The sequence below is a fragment of the Thunnus albacares genome, chromosome 20, assembly GCF_914725855.1.
Source record: "Thunnus albacares chromosome 20, fThuAlb1.1, whole genome shotgun sequence".
Classification (NCBI taxonomy): domain Eukaryota; kingdom Metazoa; phylum Chordata; class Actinopteri; order Scombriformes; family Scombridae; genus Thunnus; species Thunnus albacares.
In genome coordinates, this window is record NC_058125.1 from 6,462,135 (window position 1) to 6,483,143 (window position 21,009).

A 21,009-nucleotide genomic window follows, 5' to 3' on the forward strand; every position below is an offset into this window, starting at 1 on the left:
AGAACTATATTCTTAAACAATTTATTATAACAGATCCACAATCGCAAAGCTCAAGCTCCCAAATGACATGACAGTTTGGTTTCATCTGTTGACTTCACCTCTTGTAATAACAACCTGTCAAAACGATTTTCTGTACAGTGCTCTAGCGACCTCTCGTGGATCCGACCTAAAAAACAAACCAAAAAAAAAGAAAAGGGAAAAAAAACAAACCAAAAAACAAAACAGTGCACCAGATTGTGAACGACTCCTCCATTGTGCCGAGTTTGGTCAAGGGCATGTCTGTGTGTACAGATTTGCTATTGATGATATCTACATTCTAACCAAAAGGAGTGAGAGGGAAACGATCATTGTGGTCTTTACAAATGTAGAATATATTCAGATTTATTCCTCGCCAGCCATAGATGTACTACTTCATATGTAATACCCTCTAGTCACGGCCATCATGCAGCAGAACCAAAACAAACAGTGAGATTATTCACACATATGTTTGGAACAAATAAGTCCAGTTTTTATTATTGTGTTTTCTGTTAATGTAGCAGTGGCGCTCCAACCTGAACATTGATAAATAAAACACTGACAAAATTGTAATCTTTTTTCCTTTTCTGTAAGGATCGTTTGTTATCCCTAAGACACTGTGAAGAAAGAATAACCAAATTTATCATCATTCCACACAATTAGATTTTCCTTGACCAATGTCCTTATGCAATAGAATGTTTGTTTTCCTCTTTTAAAAAAATCCAACTCATCCTGGGAAGAACGTGTTGGGCTGGCTGCAGCGTTCTCTCCCTGTCCAAGGCCCCTCAGGAATAACTTGATGTTTTGCTACCAACATCATCCTCCTGCGATCCCATACTCTGAAAAAAATAAAGCGTCACATGTTAAGAATGTGTTAAAACTGGTCGCAAACTGGTTCCTTCTGCACTTCCATAAACAATGCCTGATTGTTATCTCTTGGAACTAATCAGAGGCCCGTTCCAGGAAGCAGGTTTACAATTTAATTATATGGATACATTTGCTGAGAAAACCCAGAACTGACCCTTTTACTTTAGTCAATGTTCCAGATTTTATTTCAGAAAATGTATCATTATCATTAAACTTAATAATCCTGCTTTTTGGAACAACCCCCTGAAAGACAAGATAACGACTAATTCCATTTTTTAATTATTATGTATTAAATTCTACCATCATTCAACCAAATAGAAATGTAAATGTATGATATAAATCTTGCACTGATGCACAAGATACACCATGTCATGCATAACAGAAAAAAACCCATGTATATGTAAAAAAAAAAATAAACAAAAACATTGTCTCACCTTCTGCACAAATTGTGGGTTTACTGTGATTTCTTGATCCATAGACTTTAGTTTCTCATCCAGCTCTATACATTTCAACATCTGAAAGAAAAAAAAAAGTGACATAATTCAGTTAGATGCAATTAATACCCAAAAATACTCCAGGGATTCACATGTAAGAGTTTAAGAGGAGTTCATGCAAAGTGAGAATCTTCACCTCTTGGTCAATTTTGTGGAGCATTGCTGGGTTGTTGTATTTTTCGGGGTTGTCGTGGAAGCAGACCATACCATCCTTTTGGTTAATGCTAGCGTAGATCTCACCATCTTCAATCTACGTGGAGGCACATGGAAGGGTGAGAAAAAATCCAACATAACATTTCCAGTACTGACCGATAGTTAACTGTTAGAAAGCTTTAAAGTAAAATAAAGGTTTTAAAACTTTTAATTCTACCTTGAATCCACTACATTAAAGATTAATAAACAAAACAAAAAGTAAAAGCTGAATCAAAGATATCTCTTTAAACTACTGAAGCTGGATATAAAGTGTTCAGTAATTAATCCTGTTGTTTCTTCAAACACCAGTGATTGAAGAAAAATAAAAAACACCTTCAATATCACAATATCTCTTTACTTTTCAGGGTTGAAAGAATGTTTTCTATCAGTATTAATGAAAGATGCAAACAGTGCTGTGAAGCTTTAGTCCTTCTGGACCAACTCACCATGTGTAAGACGTATTTCTCTGCTTCCTGGGGGCCTGACAGCTGCACTCGACTCGCCATGTCTTGCAAAGACAGCGTCAGGAAGGTCTGAGGACACGCGAGACAGAAACAGATACAAGGAAAGATATTAGAAGGAAAGATTTACCGACCCTGCGATGTAACGTTGGAACGACATCTAAACCATAGTGGAAAGGTTTGCAGGATCTTTGCATTTGGTTGCCAGAAATTCACAATGTTCAACTCACAAGTAACCTTTATATAACAATTTCAAGTTTATAACAACAAGTTCAAGTTTATTGTCATTCCTCTCCTTACAGGTTTTGCAAAAAGCAGGAATGAAATATAGCGCCTCCAGGGCCATAGTGCAATACATATAAACAGGAAATTAAAACAAAGTAATAAAAACAAGCATAGGACAATAGAACATAAAAACGCTCAATTAGAACAAAGCAATAAAAAAAACCAAAAAAACAGTATACAACAATAAGAGCAGCAAACTGAGAAACTTAACTTAAGATTAAAGTGTAGAAACATCAAAGTGTCCAAATGCTAGAGTGCTGAGGTGCTTATGTAAGTCTATGCCCCCCCTCTCTCCCCCTCCCCCCTGGCATTTTCATCTTTTGTTATTGGATGGCGCACCATATAGAGACAGACAGGGAATGAGGTGAGACACAGGTGTACAAATGCAAAAAAAACCCCACAGTTATATGTTATGCATTTCAACTTATTTGGTTGTCAGGACACTCCATTTGTTACTCCGATCATTCATCAAGGTTAAAGACTTTGATGGGGGGGGGGGTCATAACAAATTCCAGTCCCTGTCGACAACTTGAGCCAAGCATGACGGATGTGACAACAGAGATTACTTTAGGATAATCTTGAGAAAGCATCAAGATAACTAGGGACTATATTTCAGGGATGACTTGGGTGCTTTCAGAAGGAAAGAAAAGCATTAGTAATCTAAATATTATGACCTGAAAACACAAATAAAAGCTATTCAATGATGTTAAGAAATACTAATACATGTCCCCTGTCATATCTTAATATAGACAACACAGTGATTAATGACCCAGCTGAAGCCGAAGACAGCAGGCTCTTGTTTCGTTTCTGTTTTGCTCGACTTTCAAAGCATGAGTAACAGCTGGTTTTCAGATGCCAACATCAGTATTCACACACCCATGAAGCCATGTGTTTTGAGGATGTTTCCTGTCTTTGTCACTTCAAATGAGCTGCACAAAAGTTGTCTTGGAGGAGGACTGAAACACATTTTTAGTCATTCAGTGAAGAGTTTAAAAAAAGGTATTGACAGTTCAGATCTCATATGAGGAGGCGAGGGCCGGAATATTTTTACTCATACTTTCTTGTGAGGGCATCTGGTCTGTGTTAGACTTAAAAATACAAGAGTACACGCTCGCATAAACACGTAGGCATACCCACCTTTGTTAGCCTCTGGATGTTCTTCTTGTAGAGGGAAGAGAGGCACTGTTTGACCAGGCCTGTGTTGTTGTCTCGTGTGAAGGTCTCGCTGTGTTTGTTGACCACGTTGCGCAGTTCGGCCGGGTTGTTGGTGGTGTAAACCTGAGCTAACTCGTGGTATGCGTTGCTCAGGGGCTGAGGATAGCCATAACAGGGAAAGAAGAGAAAGACAGAAAACATTTATATTAATAAATAACCAGTCACTGAAGTCTGCTCGTTTCCTTGACCCCAAGTCTAGACAGTAAGTGTGTCAGACGTGTTTTTCATGCGCATGTCAGACACAACAGATACGCTCTCGTTGTAATCTATGCAGCTGTTTGCACCGGGTCTGTGCAGACTAGTGTCTCAGCTGCGTCAAACAGGCTCTGAGCGCTTCCAACACGTGGGTGACCTATGCTCAACACTGCACCTGAAACCACTAGTATAGACACAGAGACGGAGCACTTGCTGCTGCTGCTGCTGCTGCTTACGCTATGCTTGCTGTCTAGACACGGCGTCAGAGCTAAATGGAAATTGGCTGATGTGCGGACACTCAATAAGCTGTACAGCCAAGACAATTGGCCACAGTAGAACTTTGCTTGGCCATCATCTGTCAACAGCCAGTCAGATATCTGCATTTCTTTGCTTCTCTTTCGATTTCGCTTCAATAGTTCTGCCTAGTAAGTGCAAATTGGAGAAGCTGGTAACAGCCAGTCTAAGCTGCTTAAAGCTAGTTGACTAAGCACTTTGGACTCTGTAATAACAATGATTGATTAACTCCAACATAATCAACAGATGAATAGATCATGAAAATAAAAAAAAAGGTAGCTGCAACCCTATTTGGCTGTTTACATAAAATCTAGACACATAATAAAAAGGGCTGTTGAGGTTGTCACAACACTTTGGGTGCTTGAGGGTCTGCACAATGTATCTTTTGTGTGTTTGTATACATGCTACATTTATTCATGTCTTGCAGTATTTAAGCATGTAAACAAGGTATTTGATTGCTTGGATTGCTACGATTTCATTTCTAAACAAAACAGTATGAAAAATGACACAGCCAGCCGCCACAGATAAGTAATTTACTTCTAATAGAGGTAATAAGGAGATGAACCAAATATTTAGTATTGAATGCCGGCATGTTTTGAAGACATAAAAACATATACATTATGCTGTGAGAGTTTGGGTTTCAGCTCTACCACAAGTGGAGACTGAGTGAGATGTTTTCTGTTTACATATTTTGCACTGGTATTTGGTTTTTCTATTACTCTTAAACCAAAAGAACAAACACTATTAATTCTGCCAATACAAACGTATCCTTACCTTGATGAACCTCCCTACTATTTGTGAGGTGTATTTGGGCAGCTGCTGCACTTTGCCGTGGAGAATGAGTGAGACCAGGATGTATTTCTTATAGGCTTCCAACATGATGTGGCTCACTGCCATGGCTGGAGTGGTTATTGCCTGATGACATATGGATCATCCACAAAGACGCCACAGACAAAATGACAGTTTTGTATTCATTCAGGGCACACACAAAAAAAATGATGGTAACACCAGAAAAAATTTCAAGTAAATTTGCTTTGGTATGACATCACAAGCATGTAAGTCAGTACAGAAGTGTCAATAAAGCAAAGGAACGTACCTGTTCATAAAAATACAGTGCTCTTTCGAAGTTTTTGAGGCCTGTGTAGATCATGCCACCATAGTAGTAGTAACATAAAAAGTGCTTTGCGTCGTAGGCTCCGTTCTCCTTACAGATGTCCATCATGTCCAGCTCCAAGAAGGGTAGGGCGGGCTTGAAACACTTTGCTAACAAGCACAGCTATAGGGGGGGCAGACAGGGAATGAGGATGACTGACAGGGTTACACTGGTAATCTGTCCAGTGTTACTGGAAAGGATGAAGTCAAACAATTGTGCTGAAACCAAGTCACTGAATTATTTATCACAACCCTTAAACAGCATAGTCAACAATTGTGCTTTTGGGAGCAGGAGATACAGTTATATTGACCACATTTTTTGGGGATTACGGTCACAGTGACTCACCTGACACAGGTCTGCATGAACTGAGGTAAGTTGGTTTGTGTTCATCTGCATTTTGTCTATTGCCTGTTTTAGGACAACGACACCCCTCAATGGCTGTTGAGGACAAAAAAAAAAAAAAGAGGGTACATATCACTTATTCAGCTGCAGCTCGCTGCTGCATGAGATATCCAAACCCAGTGAAAATGGTCGCGGCATGTACCACGCTTTAAAATGCATTAAAATATTTAGATGAAGAAGGAAAAGGAAAACATGCTACACTTGGGGACTGAAACTCGGTGCTGTTATGTGATGGGATGACTGATTTGGGCCTGATGGACAGTAATGAAAAACAAGATTAAAAGTTTTACTATGGCTGCAGCTGACAATTATTTTCATTATGGATGAATCTGCAGATTACTTTCTTGATTATTCATCTTATCTGTAAAATGTCAGAAAACAGTGAAAAATGCGTGTTATGATTTCTTAGAGCTCAGCGTGATGTCTTCAAATGTCTTTGTTGCATTTGTTCTGTCTGATCAACAGTCAAAAAAATCCAAAGACATTCAGTTTAATATCATGCGTGGCACATAAATCCTCTCATTTGAGAGGCCGCAACCACAAGATGTTTGGCATTTTTCCTTAAAAAATGACTAAAACGATCATTTGATAACCACAATAGTTGCATCACTAAGTTTTACTATAGCCAAGGGAAACTGCTTATGCAGCAATGTGCATGCAACATTTAAAAATACTTTCACCCACACACCAGCTACGTTGTCAAGACACTGCACATCATGGACACGTTGACAAGGACGCTTCACAGTAATGAGTACATCACGGAAATCACAAAAACATAAGGAAATACAAAGGAAACCAACACAAACACACTTATTCAGGTGTTTATTCTGTTCTCTCTATCAGGAAACAGGTCATATGATCAACACAGGGGGCCAGGCTTTGTCAAGTGCTGTATGTTGACAGGGACAGATGTCAGCACCTGCACATACTGTACATGAAAAGGGCTTACGAGTGAACATCATAGAGATCAACAGTTGATGGGATAAAAGAGTCCATGTCCCTAGAGCTTTTGATGCTGGTAGCCTGTCTACATCCTAACAAACTGTTCTCTATCAATTGACCTTGTCTACACACAATGATCCACTATGCAGATCATCTTTGATAAAAGATATTCAACTCCAAAAATAAACTCTGTTATGATCTCTGGTTGAGCATTTCACTCCCACCTAAGTCAGAATTACAGTTAACAGCCTTACCTGTTTCCGCTCTACAAGGGCGTTTGTCAACTGGTGGCAGAGACCAGCAACTGTGAGAGGAAACACAAAGAAGTGAAAGTGTTAAATGAAAATGGATCATTGATTGGTTGTATGGTTTAGTGGTTAGTCAGTGTCACGCACTGGTGGTATACAGGAAACACCTACACATCAGTGCTGTCATGTCTCACAAAAATATTGCTGCACGGAATCAATCACCATATTTAACAATGTTGCCATTTTTCCTCAAGCTCAGAAGTGCCGACATTCAAAATGCATTTTTAATCATTTATCTACAGTAAGAAAATTGCAGAAATGGAAGGTATTTTTATTTTATCAGCAGGTACTATTGATACAATATACCTGACCCTTAAAACCTACATTACAAACGCCATACCATTGAACAAGAGAATATGTTCTTTGCCAGCAAACACTGGAAAAAGTAGTCAGACATGTGGCCACAACTGAGTAAAGCATCAAGCTGACAAATGTGCACATTTTAGCAGAGCAGCGTAGAGAATACGATGTTCTCAACACAACAGGTAGAAAATAGATCAACCCCTTTTTCAATGATTAGAGTTGATCAGTAAGAAAAAAAACTGTTCCTCTTCCCACGGAAAAATTGTGAAACAATCAGCAGGTTGCACAGATGTTTCCTAAATACCTGTGAGTGAGAGGTTTGGTAAGTCACGACTTACAAGTGTCTGTTGCATATCTAATGTGCTCCCCATTGCAGGTACTGATGAAGAGCTGAACTTGGGAGAAGAGCGTCTCAAAGTCAGGGATGTTTGGCATGGAGAACTTCACAAATCTGGAATAAAAGAGTGAGAGGTTAGCAAAAACTTTGCAGAGAGACAAAGAGACGTTGATGCAGGTCTACACACTCAACTGGTAGTGATAACATTTTGGGATGTGGAATGTAAATGAATACACACCACTGGAAGGTTATTTTCAGCTAATTTCCATATGAATGGCATACACAGTTTTTCGACGTGACAAAAAAACAAAACATAGAGGTCTTTGGCAATTTATTAACACAGAACAATGTTTGGGATGCAGAGGTGAACTAAGAACTTTTGGTGTGGTCACTTTCATATTCAATGCAGCATGGGCACTTCTTGATTTACTAATAAAATGAAATACCCCTTTCTTTGCTAAAATGTTAGGCTGCATCATGCCTGCATTCTTAGTTATACATGCAACAGGCAGCCTTTGGTTGCAGGAGTTTCTCAACATTCTTCAGCTTGCTAACTTTGCTGGTTAACATTTGACTGCAGACTACTCTGAAAGTAAGGACGCAACAAACTTGGAATATTCATACATCTGCACTGGAAGATATTATTTGCAGTGTGGGTAGTGCACTTCTTGCAGTGTGGAGAGGAGTAAGGTTAGCCATCAGTCCAGAGCAGCAGCAGCAGGAGTCACTGCAACATCACCAGCCGAACAGTTAGTATGTTGTGCTAACATTATTAGCTAGAGGTCTGTTAGCTGAAAGAAATACATTGTAAACCAGGTTAACTAAAAGTAATAACACACTTGTGTCCACATGACGCGTACTGTCTCTGCACCACATCCTCTGCACTAAATAAAGCACTTGTACTATTTTTATCTGGCCACTCAATACTCACTGACTGTAGAGTTGCACAATATTGTGTTGGCTGAAGTAGTGTGTTAGTCAGGTTAGATAAAAGGTACATTAATGTAATTGCTCTGAGGTCAATTCTTAATGTAAACATTAATATTTTAATAATGCACCAGGTTAGAGGATTCCTTGTACATTTTACAGCATTAGATCTCTGAAATCTTTCATATCCAAGCATCTAATTGGGACCTTTTGAACCTGAATGGCATGGATTTGGGAAATCAGTGGGGATACCCATCCCTACTAGAGACCATGAAAGAGTTCTTGACCACCTTTGCGGCGATGACGGTAAACCTGGATGAAATTAGGGTGGAAGCGTGTACTTACAGCACAGCCAGCACGCCCAGGGAATGCTCCTGGATGTCCAAGGCCCCCAGCACCGTGTCCAGGTGGGACAGATTTTTGGCCAGCAGCTCCCCACTTTTGTTGATCAACTCACACAGCTGAGTCATCTGGCCTGGGGGGGCGGGGGCAAGGTGGACAGCAGAAAAACAGAGACAAATTAAACCACTTCGTACCTTTTAGCATGCCCGTTTAGATCTTTGGCGAATAGACACCATTATATCAAAATGTCCATTTACAAACAGCCATTTACATGAAAATATTAGATGCCAATTAAATTTTAGAATCACTATTTTTACGCAGGCCTGCTGCTTGTTTCTTTAATTAGATTGTTATACTGGGGTTCAATGTCATAAAGTTACAAGCACACAACACAGGCTTATTAGATGCTGTGACTCATGCACAAAGATGTGATTTCACTAGTTGCAAAAACTAGAAATGTTATTACAACAGTCAGCCTTTCGTGGCCATTGTTAATAATGGATTTAACTTAGGAGAAGAAGGAGATACTTCTTTTAAGTGTGCTTAGGGATTTCCTTCAGGATTGAAGTGGTTAAATTAATGATTAAATAGCTATTTTCTTGCCAACGACGGCCAAGAGGCTTTTCTTTACAACCGTAGAAAACAAGCTGATGTATAAAACTGTTTATAGGCGTCGTGCTGTGACTGAGTATTTCAATAGAAATCGGCCGGTCAAGTGTCCTGTCAAGGCCTTGCAACAGAGGTAATACAAGAGAGATTGACAGATGACTCTAAACCAATAATATTCGCTAATTCCGTTCGCTAGCCAATCATGTGGGGCCAGGGCGGGACTACCGGTAGACAGTCCCCTGAAATTATTTTCTAGATCAAAAACAAAAAGTATGATTTTGACATTTTGTTTGATGAGCTACGCAGTCCGCGGGTATCCTTGACGTCCCTGTGCACTAACACATCTTCTGGTGATACTTTACAGAACTCTCGTCGTCTGAGAAAGTGATTTTTGCGGTGTGTTTACATGATAAGGCAAAAAGAGGGCTCTGACCAGTTTGGCTGCCTAGCTATCGGCAAGGCATTGGATAGCACATACTAGCTAACTAGCTAGTACTTCCCATTTGAATGAGTTTAGCAACCCTACCTTGAGCGGAGAGCTGCCGCACATTGTTCACAAATTGCTCCAAGGCTGAAGCCATTATTTCCTGGGTCCAAAGTGGAGGTAATTTGCACTGTTTTTCATTCAAACGTCAGAAACAACTCCGTCCGGACTAAGACAGGGGGCCACACAGCCGCCACTGAGGAGAAGCTATCGCGAGATCCTAAGAACAGAGCAGACTGCAACGAGATTTACAATCCGACCGAAGAATTCTTAAAGGGCCACCCACATCCATGCGTCAGACAAGCGATTTACTAACAGTACTTGTAACGTAGCTGTCTCCGTTTGCATAAAAGTGTTTTTAGTTTATGAAATTGCAACGTATTTTGCTTATCCATATGTGTCAAAGGGGCTACAGTAGTCCATTTCAGACCGTAGTACCAGCTCTCCCTTTAAGGAGGAATAAATACAGGATCTGACGTACAGTTTACCGGGTTTTCAACAAAGATGTTATAAAATGTAAGAGCTCCACTAATTTTAAACTTCATGTGACCCATTTTCACACACTGACACTTTCATGTGCTTAAACCAACAATACAACTACTGTAAAGTACCTTGTTGTCTGTGACCATCATTGATTATTGACTTTTTTTTGCAGACGAAATACATTGCATACTCAAACTGTTATTTTGAGAGCTGACAAATCATGTACATTTCAATTTTACTATTTATTTCTCCAAACCATTTATCCTGTTAAGGGTTCAAACCCAGCACTGCCTTGCTTTTATGCAACAATGCCACTGTACTGCTTTTGCAATTTGCTATCCATCTATTTTGAAGATAATTGTTGAGAAATGTAATATGTTTATAAAATATACTGTATTTAATTTAAAATAAGTAGATAATAAGCATTACAGCACACTTTCTCTTAGCTTGGGACAGTAGCCATTCATTCTCATTTTTGGTATGCTTTTACCATCATATGTCTAGTTTCCACAGGTAAAGTTTTAACTGTTATTGTTATGGCAAATGTCTAAAACACACAGATTTATCCCAAGTCCTTTTTTTCATGAGCAAAAATGGTGGTGAGAAAAAAACACAAACTCAAATGTAGGAAACATTTATTTTGTCACAGCATTTTCAATCGACTCACTTTTTATCTACTGCTGATGGATCCTGGAAAGATGCCTCAAGTGAAAACGTGTGAGTACCAATCATTGAGTATTAATATCAATCGTATATTCAGTGACTCATTCCATCAACCCAATCAATAGCTTTTAGAGATGAATTTATACATTCAGAATGGCCAATATCACCACTTTACAGAAATAGTCTAATATGTGAAAAAATAATCAAAATGAACCATCATTGGGCCTGTGCTTAATTTCACATATGTCAAATTTTGCCGTCTCACATTTTTAAACTAATTATGCTTGAAACTTTATGGTAACAGACATAATTTGAACAATAATAATAAAGTGTGGATATGTTTCTTCACAATATTGTTTAACTCTTACATACTGTCCAGGTCACATTTGACCCATTTTGACATTTGAAAGCAATAAAAACGCCCTAAATTACATTCTTTAAGCCTGAAATTTTATGACTCTTCCTAAAGTGATCCAGAATATACAAAAATGGAAATATTTCAAAATTATTTATTTACATTTACATTTTTGCACATTCACATTCATGGTTTTAACGGTTATAATGAAACCTACCATTCAGATGTTGTTGCATCCTTCGCTTTCAATAAATTAATAGAAATAATTATGGCTGCCGTGTTCTCTTCTTTTAGATAACATGAGATCGTAATACAGTGAGTGTGAATGTGAAACATGAATGAAGGACCAATGATCCATTTATTAATGACTGATAATATATCTATGGATGCAAAATACATTTGTGGTTCAACTTTTGGTATATGGACAAATTATAAAGGTATAATTAAGCTGGTGTTACACCATATTTGGTGACCCATCAGATTCTGTGACCCGCAGTGTTTGAAGAAGTACTCAAGTCATTTACTTAAGTAAAAGTATCAATACCACAATGTAAAAATATTTATACAAGTAGAAAATTCCGCATTATGACTTTTACTTTAGTACTTTCAGTAAATTTAGCTGGTAATACTTCCATACTTTCACTTAAGTAGGATTTTAAATGCAGGATTTTTACTCATAATGAAGTATACTTTTACTTAAGTAAAGGATCTGAGTACTTCTTGTAACGCTGCATGCAGAATCTGATGCGTCATCAAATAATGTGAAACACCAGGAAGGGTCAGAATATGAACAATATGTAAGTGTTAACTACAACATGTTACTGTGTATACATTTTAAACACTGGAAAAACGGCGCAGTGAGCCATCCCGTTAACATAGAACATCTTTGCTGCAAGCAGAACTGCACTGCAGAGCTTCCAAATATCGTTTTAGTTTAGGCTGCTCCGGTAGCCATTGCCACAGATGCTTGGGGGTTAAGAAAGGTCGTGGGTTGTTGACGGGTGAAGTTAATTAATACACACTGACAGACGATGTAAACAGATCCCACAACACTGTGGCTAAAGGCCTGTCACATTTGACCTGTCCGTCTCTGAGCTAAACTCAGCTACAGACCGTTAGCTCAACTGCAGCTGACGCGCCCAGAATGATAAAGTTCAGCTAACAGTGACACCAAACCTCACGAACAGACAGAATAACAACACAACCGAACTTTTTCGTATCCCATGCGGACTTTTGCTAGTGTTTCCAATCGCCGTTTGGAGACGGTTAACGTGCTGTTACTGACCGGAGCCGCTAAATTCAAAGAGTCAATAATGTTGCTGCTGTCGGGTACAACCCGCCTACTCGGAAGAGGAAAAACTTTGCTCCGTGATCCGTTTAAGAGCTTTTGCGTTAACATGTCGTCGTCCTCCTCTTCTCCTTCGGGTAAGAAACTGCGGGTTCTGGTTGACATGGACGGCGTCCTGGCGGATTTCGAGGGGGGGTTCTTGAAGAAATACCGTGCCAGGTACCCGGACGATCCCTACATCACCCTGGAGGACAGGAGAGGGTTTTGGGTGTCAACTCAGTATGGACAGCTGAGGAGTGACCTGTGTGTAAGTGACATACATACATACTGCATGTATACAAAAATAGTTACTGCAATTTACACAGATACAATTACTGTGCAGTCTATTAATCAGTGGTTGTTAGTTGTCCACTGAAATATAGAAGTGGCTATGTGCAACCCCAGTGGAACAGTGGTTCTCAAAGTGGGGTACATCTGTACAGTGGTGACTACAATTACCTTTGTTTGGGGGTGGGGTTGATTAAATATCAGGGGTGCTGGAAAGGAGCCAAAAACCCAAAGAAAATGCAGAGTGAAATTAGATTTTATTGTCAAAATGCCCTTATTCCATAAATAAACTACTGCTGGTACTTCATTAAAGTGGATCTTCAAATCCAATATGTCAGCAGAAACAGTTCAACACTAAACAACTAATCTTCCCACATTACAATCAAGACACAATGTCATCAGATGGCCAAGAGTGGGTCAGAATATCTGTTTTTTAAGCTAAGCTAATGTAAAAAACATGTAATAACCCGTGGCCTCACCCACAATATCTCATGGAGTTTGTTTTTGTCATTAATGTCGTATTATATCACATCACTCACTGGGCCAAGGGTGCAAGGTCCGTGCTCCACATAAAAGAGACAGACCAGGAAGATGTTTTGCATATGTCCACACACAGTAGAGTCTCATTCAAATATCAGCTTTTCTAACCCTTTTGTGTCTATTTGACCTTGTTAAAGTCGACATGAGGACACTTCTCCTTCAGAGCACATGCTGTACGCTCACTCACATGGACACGCACCTTCATACACCTGATCAGTGCACACTGCTGATAATAAACTGCCTGTATGTATGTGTGTGTGTGTGTGTGTTTTGACTGCAGGAGAAAGCCATTAGTATCTGGGAGTCCAAGGACTTCTTCATAGAGCTGGAGCCCCTGCCAGGAGGGATAGAGGCCATCAAGCAGATGGCCAAGATGGATAAGTAGGTTTTTTGCAGTTCAATCACCTGATATACAAATATATTTTTACAATGAAAAAAAATGAGATTTGCATTTTATAAATATTGAGTGAGCCAGCAATATGGAAGAAAATATCAGCATAAAGTCTTAATATTTCAAGAAGAAATTACAAATATGTGGACAATAAAGCCATGAAATCATATGAAAAAAGTCATAATATTTCAAGATTATAATCCTCCATCGTAGTAAACATGTGAGAGCAGTCTGTCGGTTTTTATGTGTCACATGAGTGGATGTGGATGACCTGAAGCTACAGGTTTCTCTAATAAGCATCTTGTTATCAGAGGCCTCAGGACACTAAAATGAAAATGAAACCATTTGCTTATGAGTCACATAACTGGACATGTCGTGAGGCTCAGTGAGTACTTGGTTTCCTCCTTACAGGGATCAAAACAAAAGTTTGTCACGTCATCAGGAAATGATTCAAGCCCGGTGAGCTTTATGACTGTGGAAATTATACAAAAGGTTTGCAAGATTATGCTGTGCATTGTGTGAACGTTAATACTCTGCTCAGATCTTGCTAATATTCCATCCAGACTGGCACAGTTACTGACAGGCACCGATATCCCCATTTATGACAGCTCTATGCTGCATTTAATGTGAGGTGGTGAGGTAAAATAGCCAGTCATACATTTGAAAAACCAACCACAAGTCCTCATCAGTCTTATCTCTATTCCTTTATAAAAACCAAAACATACTGTTAGAGAATGATTCTGCTATCTCTCCACTTTGTGCGGAGCTTAACTTCCTGACCTCTGTTAAAGAGCAGCGCATAACTGCTTCCCAATGCTTTTCAATGAGTCGTTCCCAAATAGTGCTAACAGAAGAGTCGTATTTCCAAGTGGGTGAGGACACGGAGGTGACAGCCTGCAGGAACAGACCAGTTGTATACTGATTATAGGGAAGTAACAACACAAAACACACAAACACAAGTTTTACAACAAAAAATATCAGGAAAAGCTAACAACATCCATTTTTTTTAACAATTGTGACTTAATTCTTGAAAAATTTCAAAAGTTTTTTTTCATAATATATTGAGTTATTGTCAAAATGTTTTTTCTCTGACTTTTTTACTTAGAATGCATCAATATGAAATATCTGGGCCAATAATCATAACCAATTATTGTCATCTTATGCCATATAATGATAACCAATAACTAGCAGAGAGCAAGAGCTGCCTTAAAGAATTAGCATCTGATATTTTTAGTGTCTGGTGATTTTCTGAATGTTGTTCTAGAGGCTACTTCACCCTGAATATTGGTAAACAGCGGTTGCTACAGTATGTTTATCCACTGTCAACAATGACTGTGAGCAGCTTCGGTCGTTCTATCAGTGGTATTCTGAGTCTGTCAGACTCTGGTTAGCGTTATGGTTCCAACTAGAACCAGCCATGTTTATGATAGACACATGGTCTAAGTGTCCTTTAAGTGGCATCTGCAGTAATAACAAGTTCTTTCCTGATATTTAATCTCATTACAAGTGCGATCTGAGTCAATGAATAACTTTTGATTGACATCTCTTCTTGCATTCTCAGAAGCACACAACACAATGGAATAACATATAGCCTAAAAAATAGCTGTCATAGTTATGAAACTATATGTTTACATTTCCTCTGCTGCTGGAAATGAACGGGTTTCTTTAGCTACCAGTGCCTGTATGAACCTGTTTTCTTATCAGGGAAACCGGCCATATGGTGTGATCTCATATTTGTTTTCTACCTCTTTGTTTTCCTAACAGCAAAGGTCCACAGCCTGGCCCCCATTATTGTTATTAATTCCAATGATAAAGAGTCAATATATCTGTCAGGCATCAGCAGCTGGAATATGAAAATGATTTTTTTTTTTTTTTTTTAAATCTTTCCACTCTGCTTATGTTGTCTCCTTTTCTTCCCGCAGCACAGATGTCTTTATTTGCACCAGCCCTATAAAACATTACAAACACTGTCCATATGAGAAGGTAAGTTCTCTGTTGACCAACAATCTATCAGTTCCCTTTGGAAATTATGAATGTGTTTCCTTTTTCTAATCAGATCTCCTCTGCTGTGTGTGTGTGTGTGTGTGTGTGTGTGTGTGTGTGTGTGTGTTTTCCTCTAGTACGCCTGGGTAGAAAAGCATTTGGGCCATGACTTTCTGGAGCAGGTAATCCTGACCAGAGACAAGACAGTGATCTCTGGAGACATCCTCATAGATGACAAGCCTGACATCCTAGGTGAGGACTGTGTACGTGTTTGTGTGTGTGTGTACATGCAGTTTTTTATCTCATCACCATCACAAAAATACCTGCCAACTAACATTTAAATCCAGTCAACGATTTACAGAACAAATGGACATTCTGTATTATGAAAATATTAAGAATTGTTTTACATTGATATTGATGACAGTACAGCTCCCACATCAACAACTGACCGTTCGCCAAGCACCCGCCCTCCTTAGTTACTGTTGCTACACAAGACACATATGTACTTGACTGATTTACCTAGACTAGACTAGACTAGATTTACCATTCAAAAGCTTTAGTCATTTTTGAAAAAGCAAGACCTTGATATCAGACAGAGGCAGACAAAAGCAGGCTGCTCATTTCTGTTTTCTAGCTAGCTAATAGCGCTAATGTTAGCTCCATAAATTGGTTTAAAACACTGTCTGTTATTGACTTTTTAATGTTTCCTGCCGAATGTTAGAAATTTTATTATATTTTTTTACTTTATTATATTATGATAAACTGTAAAAAGGGTCATAAATAAGCACTTGATGGCTACATACATGATATCATGCTAGAAGACTAAGCTTAAAGCTGCATGTCCCAGGCAAAAAGGCAGCATCCTCACTGGCTGAAGATCCATATAGAATACAAAAATAAATAAAAACATTCTTGTATTACAGTTTAAAGCCAGTTAACTGTTATAAGGGATAAAGTGTAATGTAAGATTGACAGACTGTTACTGTATCTTGGGCTAATGCCCTGTTTAGTTTCTTAGCTAGTTTGTATTTTTAAACAGTTTCTTTTCACTTTTAACATTACTAGAAAAAAGGCTTATAGGATTAGGATTAACCATGTGTTTGGCAAATGTGATGTTGGCTGTAGTTACTGGAGTGTAACTTCCCTAAATCCAGTAAAGAGCAGAGTAGAGCTGCTAATGTTACCCTAAACCCTGCTAGCATACAAGATTGACTTCCACACAATGGAGAAATACTACACAGTAGATGTGTTAGTTGTGTGGTGGGTAATACAGTCGGTGGACATGCTAACTATTATGTAAGAGCAGATAAACACACCGTTTAATCCGCCCTTTGCACTTCTGCTCTTGTGGTTTTGTTTTTGGAAAGGCTAAAAATTACACCACACTCCAGAGTCTTTAAATGCAGTGTCATTCTTGCTACAGTTTCATGCATACCATACCAACATGTGATGAAATTCATAGCTCGACAGACCTGCCATGCCTAGTTACGGTTGTTAAGCTATGATTAGATAATCACTGTTCAGGGGAGGGGTTTATGCTACATTCTCGTCATATGGGATGGATGGTAGAGATGGGAACGATTCCCATGCTAACAATTTGTGAGGGACTGCGTTATCTGACGAGTCAAGAAGGGTTTGATAACTGAGTTGGCCATGTGAGGGTTTAATGTACTGTGCATTTACCAAATTACATTAGATCCATTAAATCTGGGTTTCATTACATTACATGGCGTATTTTTAAGGGCTTTGATTTGATCTTATTTTCTATTTGCACTCATACAACAGCGCAAAAGCCAGATAACAGAAGTAAAACAGATGTGACAAGCGAGATCTAGAAGCCACAGCCTTGTACAACTTCCTTTCAGTCTAAGATACTACACTATCAAAAACAACATGATATAGCAAAATACCAAGAAAAGAAATGATAATAAGAAACATAAATTGAACAAAAAAGGAGAATTGGCAGAAAATAAACCTATAAAAACAAAGAAATATGTGTATGAAAGAAGAAGAAAAACTGTAATGACAATTTCTTATATTCATTTTGACATGAATGCTATTTACAAGTCGGAAACTCGTAATAATGATAACTCCAATATGACCTGAACACAACTTGAGCCACCAGTAAATTATACTGGGAAATACAACAGTGAAAGTGCTCTGATCTGAAGAGATGCAGTCGAGGTAGTTTTGATAACTAAAAGGACATGACGATCATTAAATGACAAAAAAAAGCAATGACATAACATGATCAAAATGTAAATATGTTTGTAAAAATAGCACAAACATGAACAGCAGGCAGCAGGCATGACAGTGTTGTTCAAAGAAAGAAAGAAGAAAAATCCTGATTGTGTAATGAATGTGGGTGTTATCTTTATTTGCATATATCTTCACCATTGCTTCATTTGCACCTTATAAGCCAGCTGCTGTATCTTGTGTACTGTCAGTGTCTATCTAAAGCAGCGATTTGTAGGCTCCATACAGTGAAATTTGTATGGTTGTCCGTTACATAATATTTGTGTCTCCTGATCAGGCGTGGAGCCCAAACCGACATGGGAGCACATCCTCTTTACCGCCTGCCACAACAAGCACCTTCCCATCAACCCCGCTCAGAGACGCCTGATGTCTTGGTCGGACGACTGGTGCGCCATCCTGGACAGCAAAAGGCAGTGAGGAACTCCTTCAACTACAAACCGCAGTAGCTTGAATTCCTGGTCGCTGGAGAGGTTGGGGGTCATTGCCATGACACCGACATCATCACCACAGCAACGGCTGCCGCTGTCTGACAGAGTAGGCATCGCCAGTCTTCATTTCTGAAAAAAAGAATGGTTACAATATTTAGAGGGAGCACAATCAGCCAAATGAACAAGGTGAACATTTCAGGAAATACAGAGGTCAGATGTTTCACACGAAGCAACCACTTGTTACACTTTGTTGGGAGAGGACAGTCACATGTTTGTCCACAAGAGGGCACTCTGAGACTGAGGGTGAAGCAAGGTGGAAAACCACTTGTCCATCAATTTAAGTGAAAGAACTGTGACAAAAGAAACACAAGGACAAAATACATTCAAACAGGATACACAGTAGGTATAAAAGGTCAGATTGAACTTGTTGTTAGCAGCTCTGTCTTTTCAATTTATGGTTTTTGGTCCTTAACGTGGACATTTTTTTCTTAATTTTTGAGCCACACGTGCAGTTTATCCAGGTTACTGTGGTGCATTAATGAGTCAGTGGACTCTGATTCATTTGCCACAACAGGGCACTCCACTATACACTGAAAGTTACAAAAACAATCTCCACTAATCATAAGCACTGGTGAATATGTGCAATACATAAACATACATAAACATAGGAACATACAGACTGTACCTGTTTTGTGAGATCGTTCATTTACTGTTTTCAGAGTACAAGAATGTAACAGCATTGTTTCTAACCGGGGTCACTGAGCACAGCTGTCATGAAAATATACATACGTATACTGATATGTCACAAGGTTTTTTAAAAGGCTGATATGGTTATATTGGTGCTTTTTTTTAACTTGTTCCCTCTATATTTCACAATGATCTATGCATCTGAACTATTTCACAAATGAGGAAAGGAAGCGTGAGAATTGCACACACTCATGTATGCATGTTGCCAAACCCATCACTAGTGTTGATTAGATTAGAATAACAGTCACTTGAAATATGCGCTGAATATGTTTACAACATTAAAACAAAAAAGAATAGTTTATTGGGGGTTGGGTATGATGTTTATTAAAAAAATGAACCTAAGGATAACTTCTAGATCTAAGAATAAACTTTTTTTTAAAAATCACATGAAAGAGATGATTTATATTGTTAGAAACTAACCTTACTCTTTGGTTTTACTGGCTTTACTTTCATACAGCCAGTCATACATCTTCGAACAACCCATGTTTTAATAATTTCTGGTTAAATCTCAAGCAATGTTATTACTGTAATTGCATTAAAATGATGAAATATCAGTGCTGCTATATGTTAAAACACACACACAGAGTTAGGATTCATATAAAGACATATTCTCTACTGCAGCTATGATTTCCAATCACCAAGATGCACTGTAGGTCATTTCCGTTGACTGTCTATAAATGATCATTTCTGATAAAACAAGCTGTTACAAACATGTCTCTCTTCACATAAACCTTTTCCTGTCTTACATTTTCTTATTTTAACTCACTTACAGTAAGCACATTGCATCAGATTTAAAGCAACCATCGACTGCTAATGACCTCAGCTATAAAAGCATGTACTGACTGAACAGACTGTATACAATAAATTCACATTTCGTTACGTCGAGTCACATAAGCCACTAAGTTGCATTTGTCTGTTTCAGCCGAGTATTGCAGAGCTCTTTGCTCACTATATTCTGTCTGAAGTGTGATGTTGCAAGCGCACATTTTAGTGAACAACTTTGTGTTTGTCAGGATTTGCATTGTTTTACTTCATGGTCAGTTAAGATGTACTGTAAGTATGTAGAAGCTGATTTAAAATCCATTTAGGGTACTTCTGGCAGAGCAGTTATGATTTTGCCTGTTGCTGCTAATTGGAAAGAAAACAGTGGATACTGAACATGTGTTATGGAAGATGTACTTAGTGCTGAGTGCTGTGTTGTGCCTAGCTTAATGTACTAATTCAAACATGCATATTTCTTGTCAATGTGGTGCTGTCATTTATTCCATACATGCTAAGAAATGCAATTAAAGGTTCCTTTTTTATTTTCTTTGTTTTGTCTTTGTACTTTTTTGAAAACTTCCCTCCTTGTTCGACATTCTAGCGGTGTGGAGTAGCTCATTTAAAAGTGATGATCTAGTCTGTGCTCTTTTTCCTCTCTGCTGAACACATCAGTCAAGAAGATACGAAGAAAAGGCTGAATATTAACACTAGTCTAGACTACAAACTGCCCTCAGTCCATTTCACTATATGAGAATCAACTTTGCTATGCTTGAGAAGCTGCTCGGTATCAAATGTCAACATCTCCTTGTACCCATAAAACCTTGCATTTTGGTATTAATTCCTGTGATTGGTCCTGAAAGTCACTGCAGAGAACTGTCTTTTAGGCGATTTGCTGATGTCATCACAGTTCCAATTGCATTGTTCTCACCTGTCCAAACTGGACAAATATTTTTATTCTTAA

At 38.6% G+C, this 21,009-nt stretch overlaps 2 protein-coding genes across 2 annotated transcripts; one reads left to right on the plus strand and one right to left on the minus strand.

Moving 5' to 3' along the window:
• Positions 1-5: 5 nt before the first annotated feature.
• cops3 (COP9 signalosome subunit 3) lies at positions 6-10,219 on the minus strand. The gene is made up of 12 exons (XM_044336856.1): positions 9,868-10,219; positions 8,736-8,865; positions 7,465-7,577; positions 6,770-6,819; positions 5,517-5,609; positions 5,115-5,294; positions 4,793-4,933; positions 3,452-3,625; positions 2,015-2,101; positions 1,513-1,626; positions 1,317-1,397; positions 6-854 (listed from the first exon to the last, which is right to left on the minus strand). Exons 1-12 carry the CDS (start codon positions 9,920-9,922, stop codon positions 801-803), a joined length of 1,272 nt encoding a protein of 423 aa, XP_044192791.1. The 5' UTR covers positions 9,923-10,219; the 3' UTR covers positions 6-800.
• Positions 10,220-12,167: 1,948 nt separating this feature from the next.
• Positions 12,168-20,595, plus strand: LOC122970698 (5'(3')-deoxyribonucleotidase, mitochondrial-like). The gene is made up of 5 exons (XM_044336857.1): positions 12,168-12,921; positions 13,762-13,862; positions 15,795-15,855; positions 15,993-16,107; positions 18,389-20,595. Exons 1-5 carry the CDS (start codon positions 12,550-12,552, stop codon positions 18,526-18,528), a joined length of 789 nt encoding a protein of 262 aa, XP_044192792.1. The 5' UTR covers positions 12,168-12,549; the 3' UTR covers positions 18,529-20,595.
• Positions 20,596-21,009: the final 414 nt, after the last annotated feature.

Coding starts and splice junctions, on each gene's coding strand:
- cops3 (XM_044336856.1), bottom strand. CDS start 9,922: ATGGCTTCAGCCTTGGAGCAATTTGTGAACAATGTGCGGCAGCTCTCC. Junction 6,820..7,464: donor TAGATATGCAACAGACACTT/GTAAGTCGTGAC, acceptor TTCCTCTCACAG/TTGCTGGTCTCTGCCACCAG. Junction 1,398..1,512: donor TCCACAAAATTGACCAAGAG/GTGAAGATTCTC, acceptor TTTTTCTTTCAG/ATGTTGAAATGTATAGAGCT.
- LOC122970698 (XM_044336857.1), top strand. CDS start 12,550: ATGCGGACTTTTGCTAGTGTTTCCAATCGCCGTTTGGAGACGGTTAAC. Junction 12,922..13,761: donor AGCTGAGGAGTGACCTGTGT/GTAAGTGACATA, acceptor TTTTGACTGCAG/GAGAAAGCCATTAGTATCTG. Junction 13,863..15,794: donor CAGATGGCCAAGATGGATAA/GTAGGTTTTTTG, acceptor TTCTTCCCGCAG/CACAGATGTCTTTATTTGCA.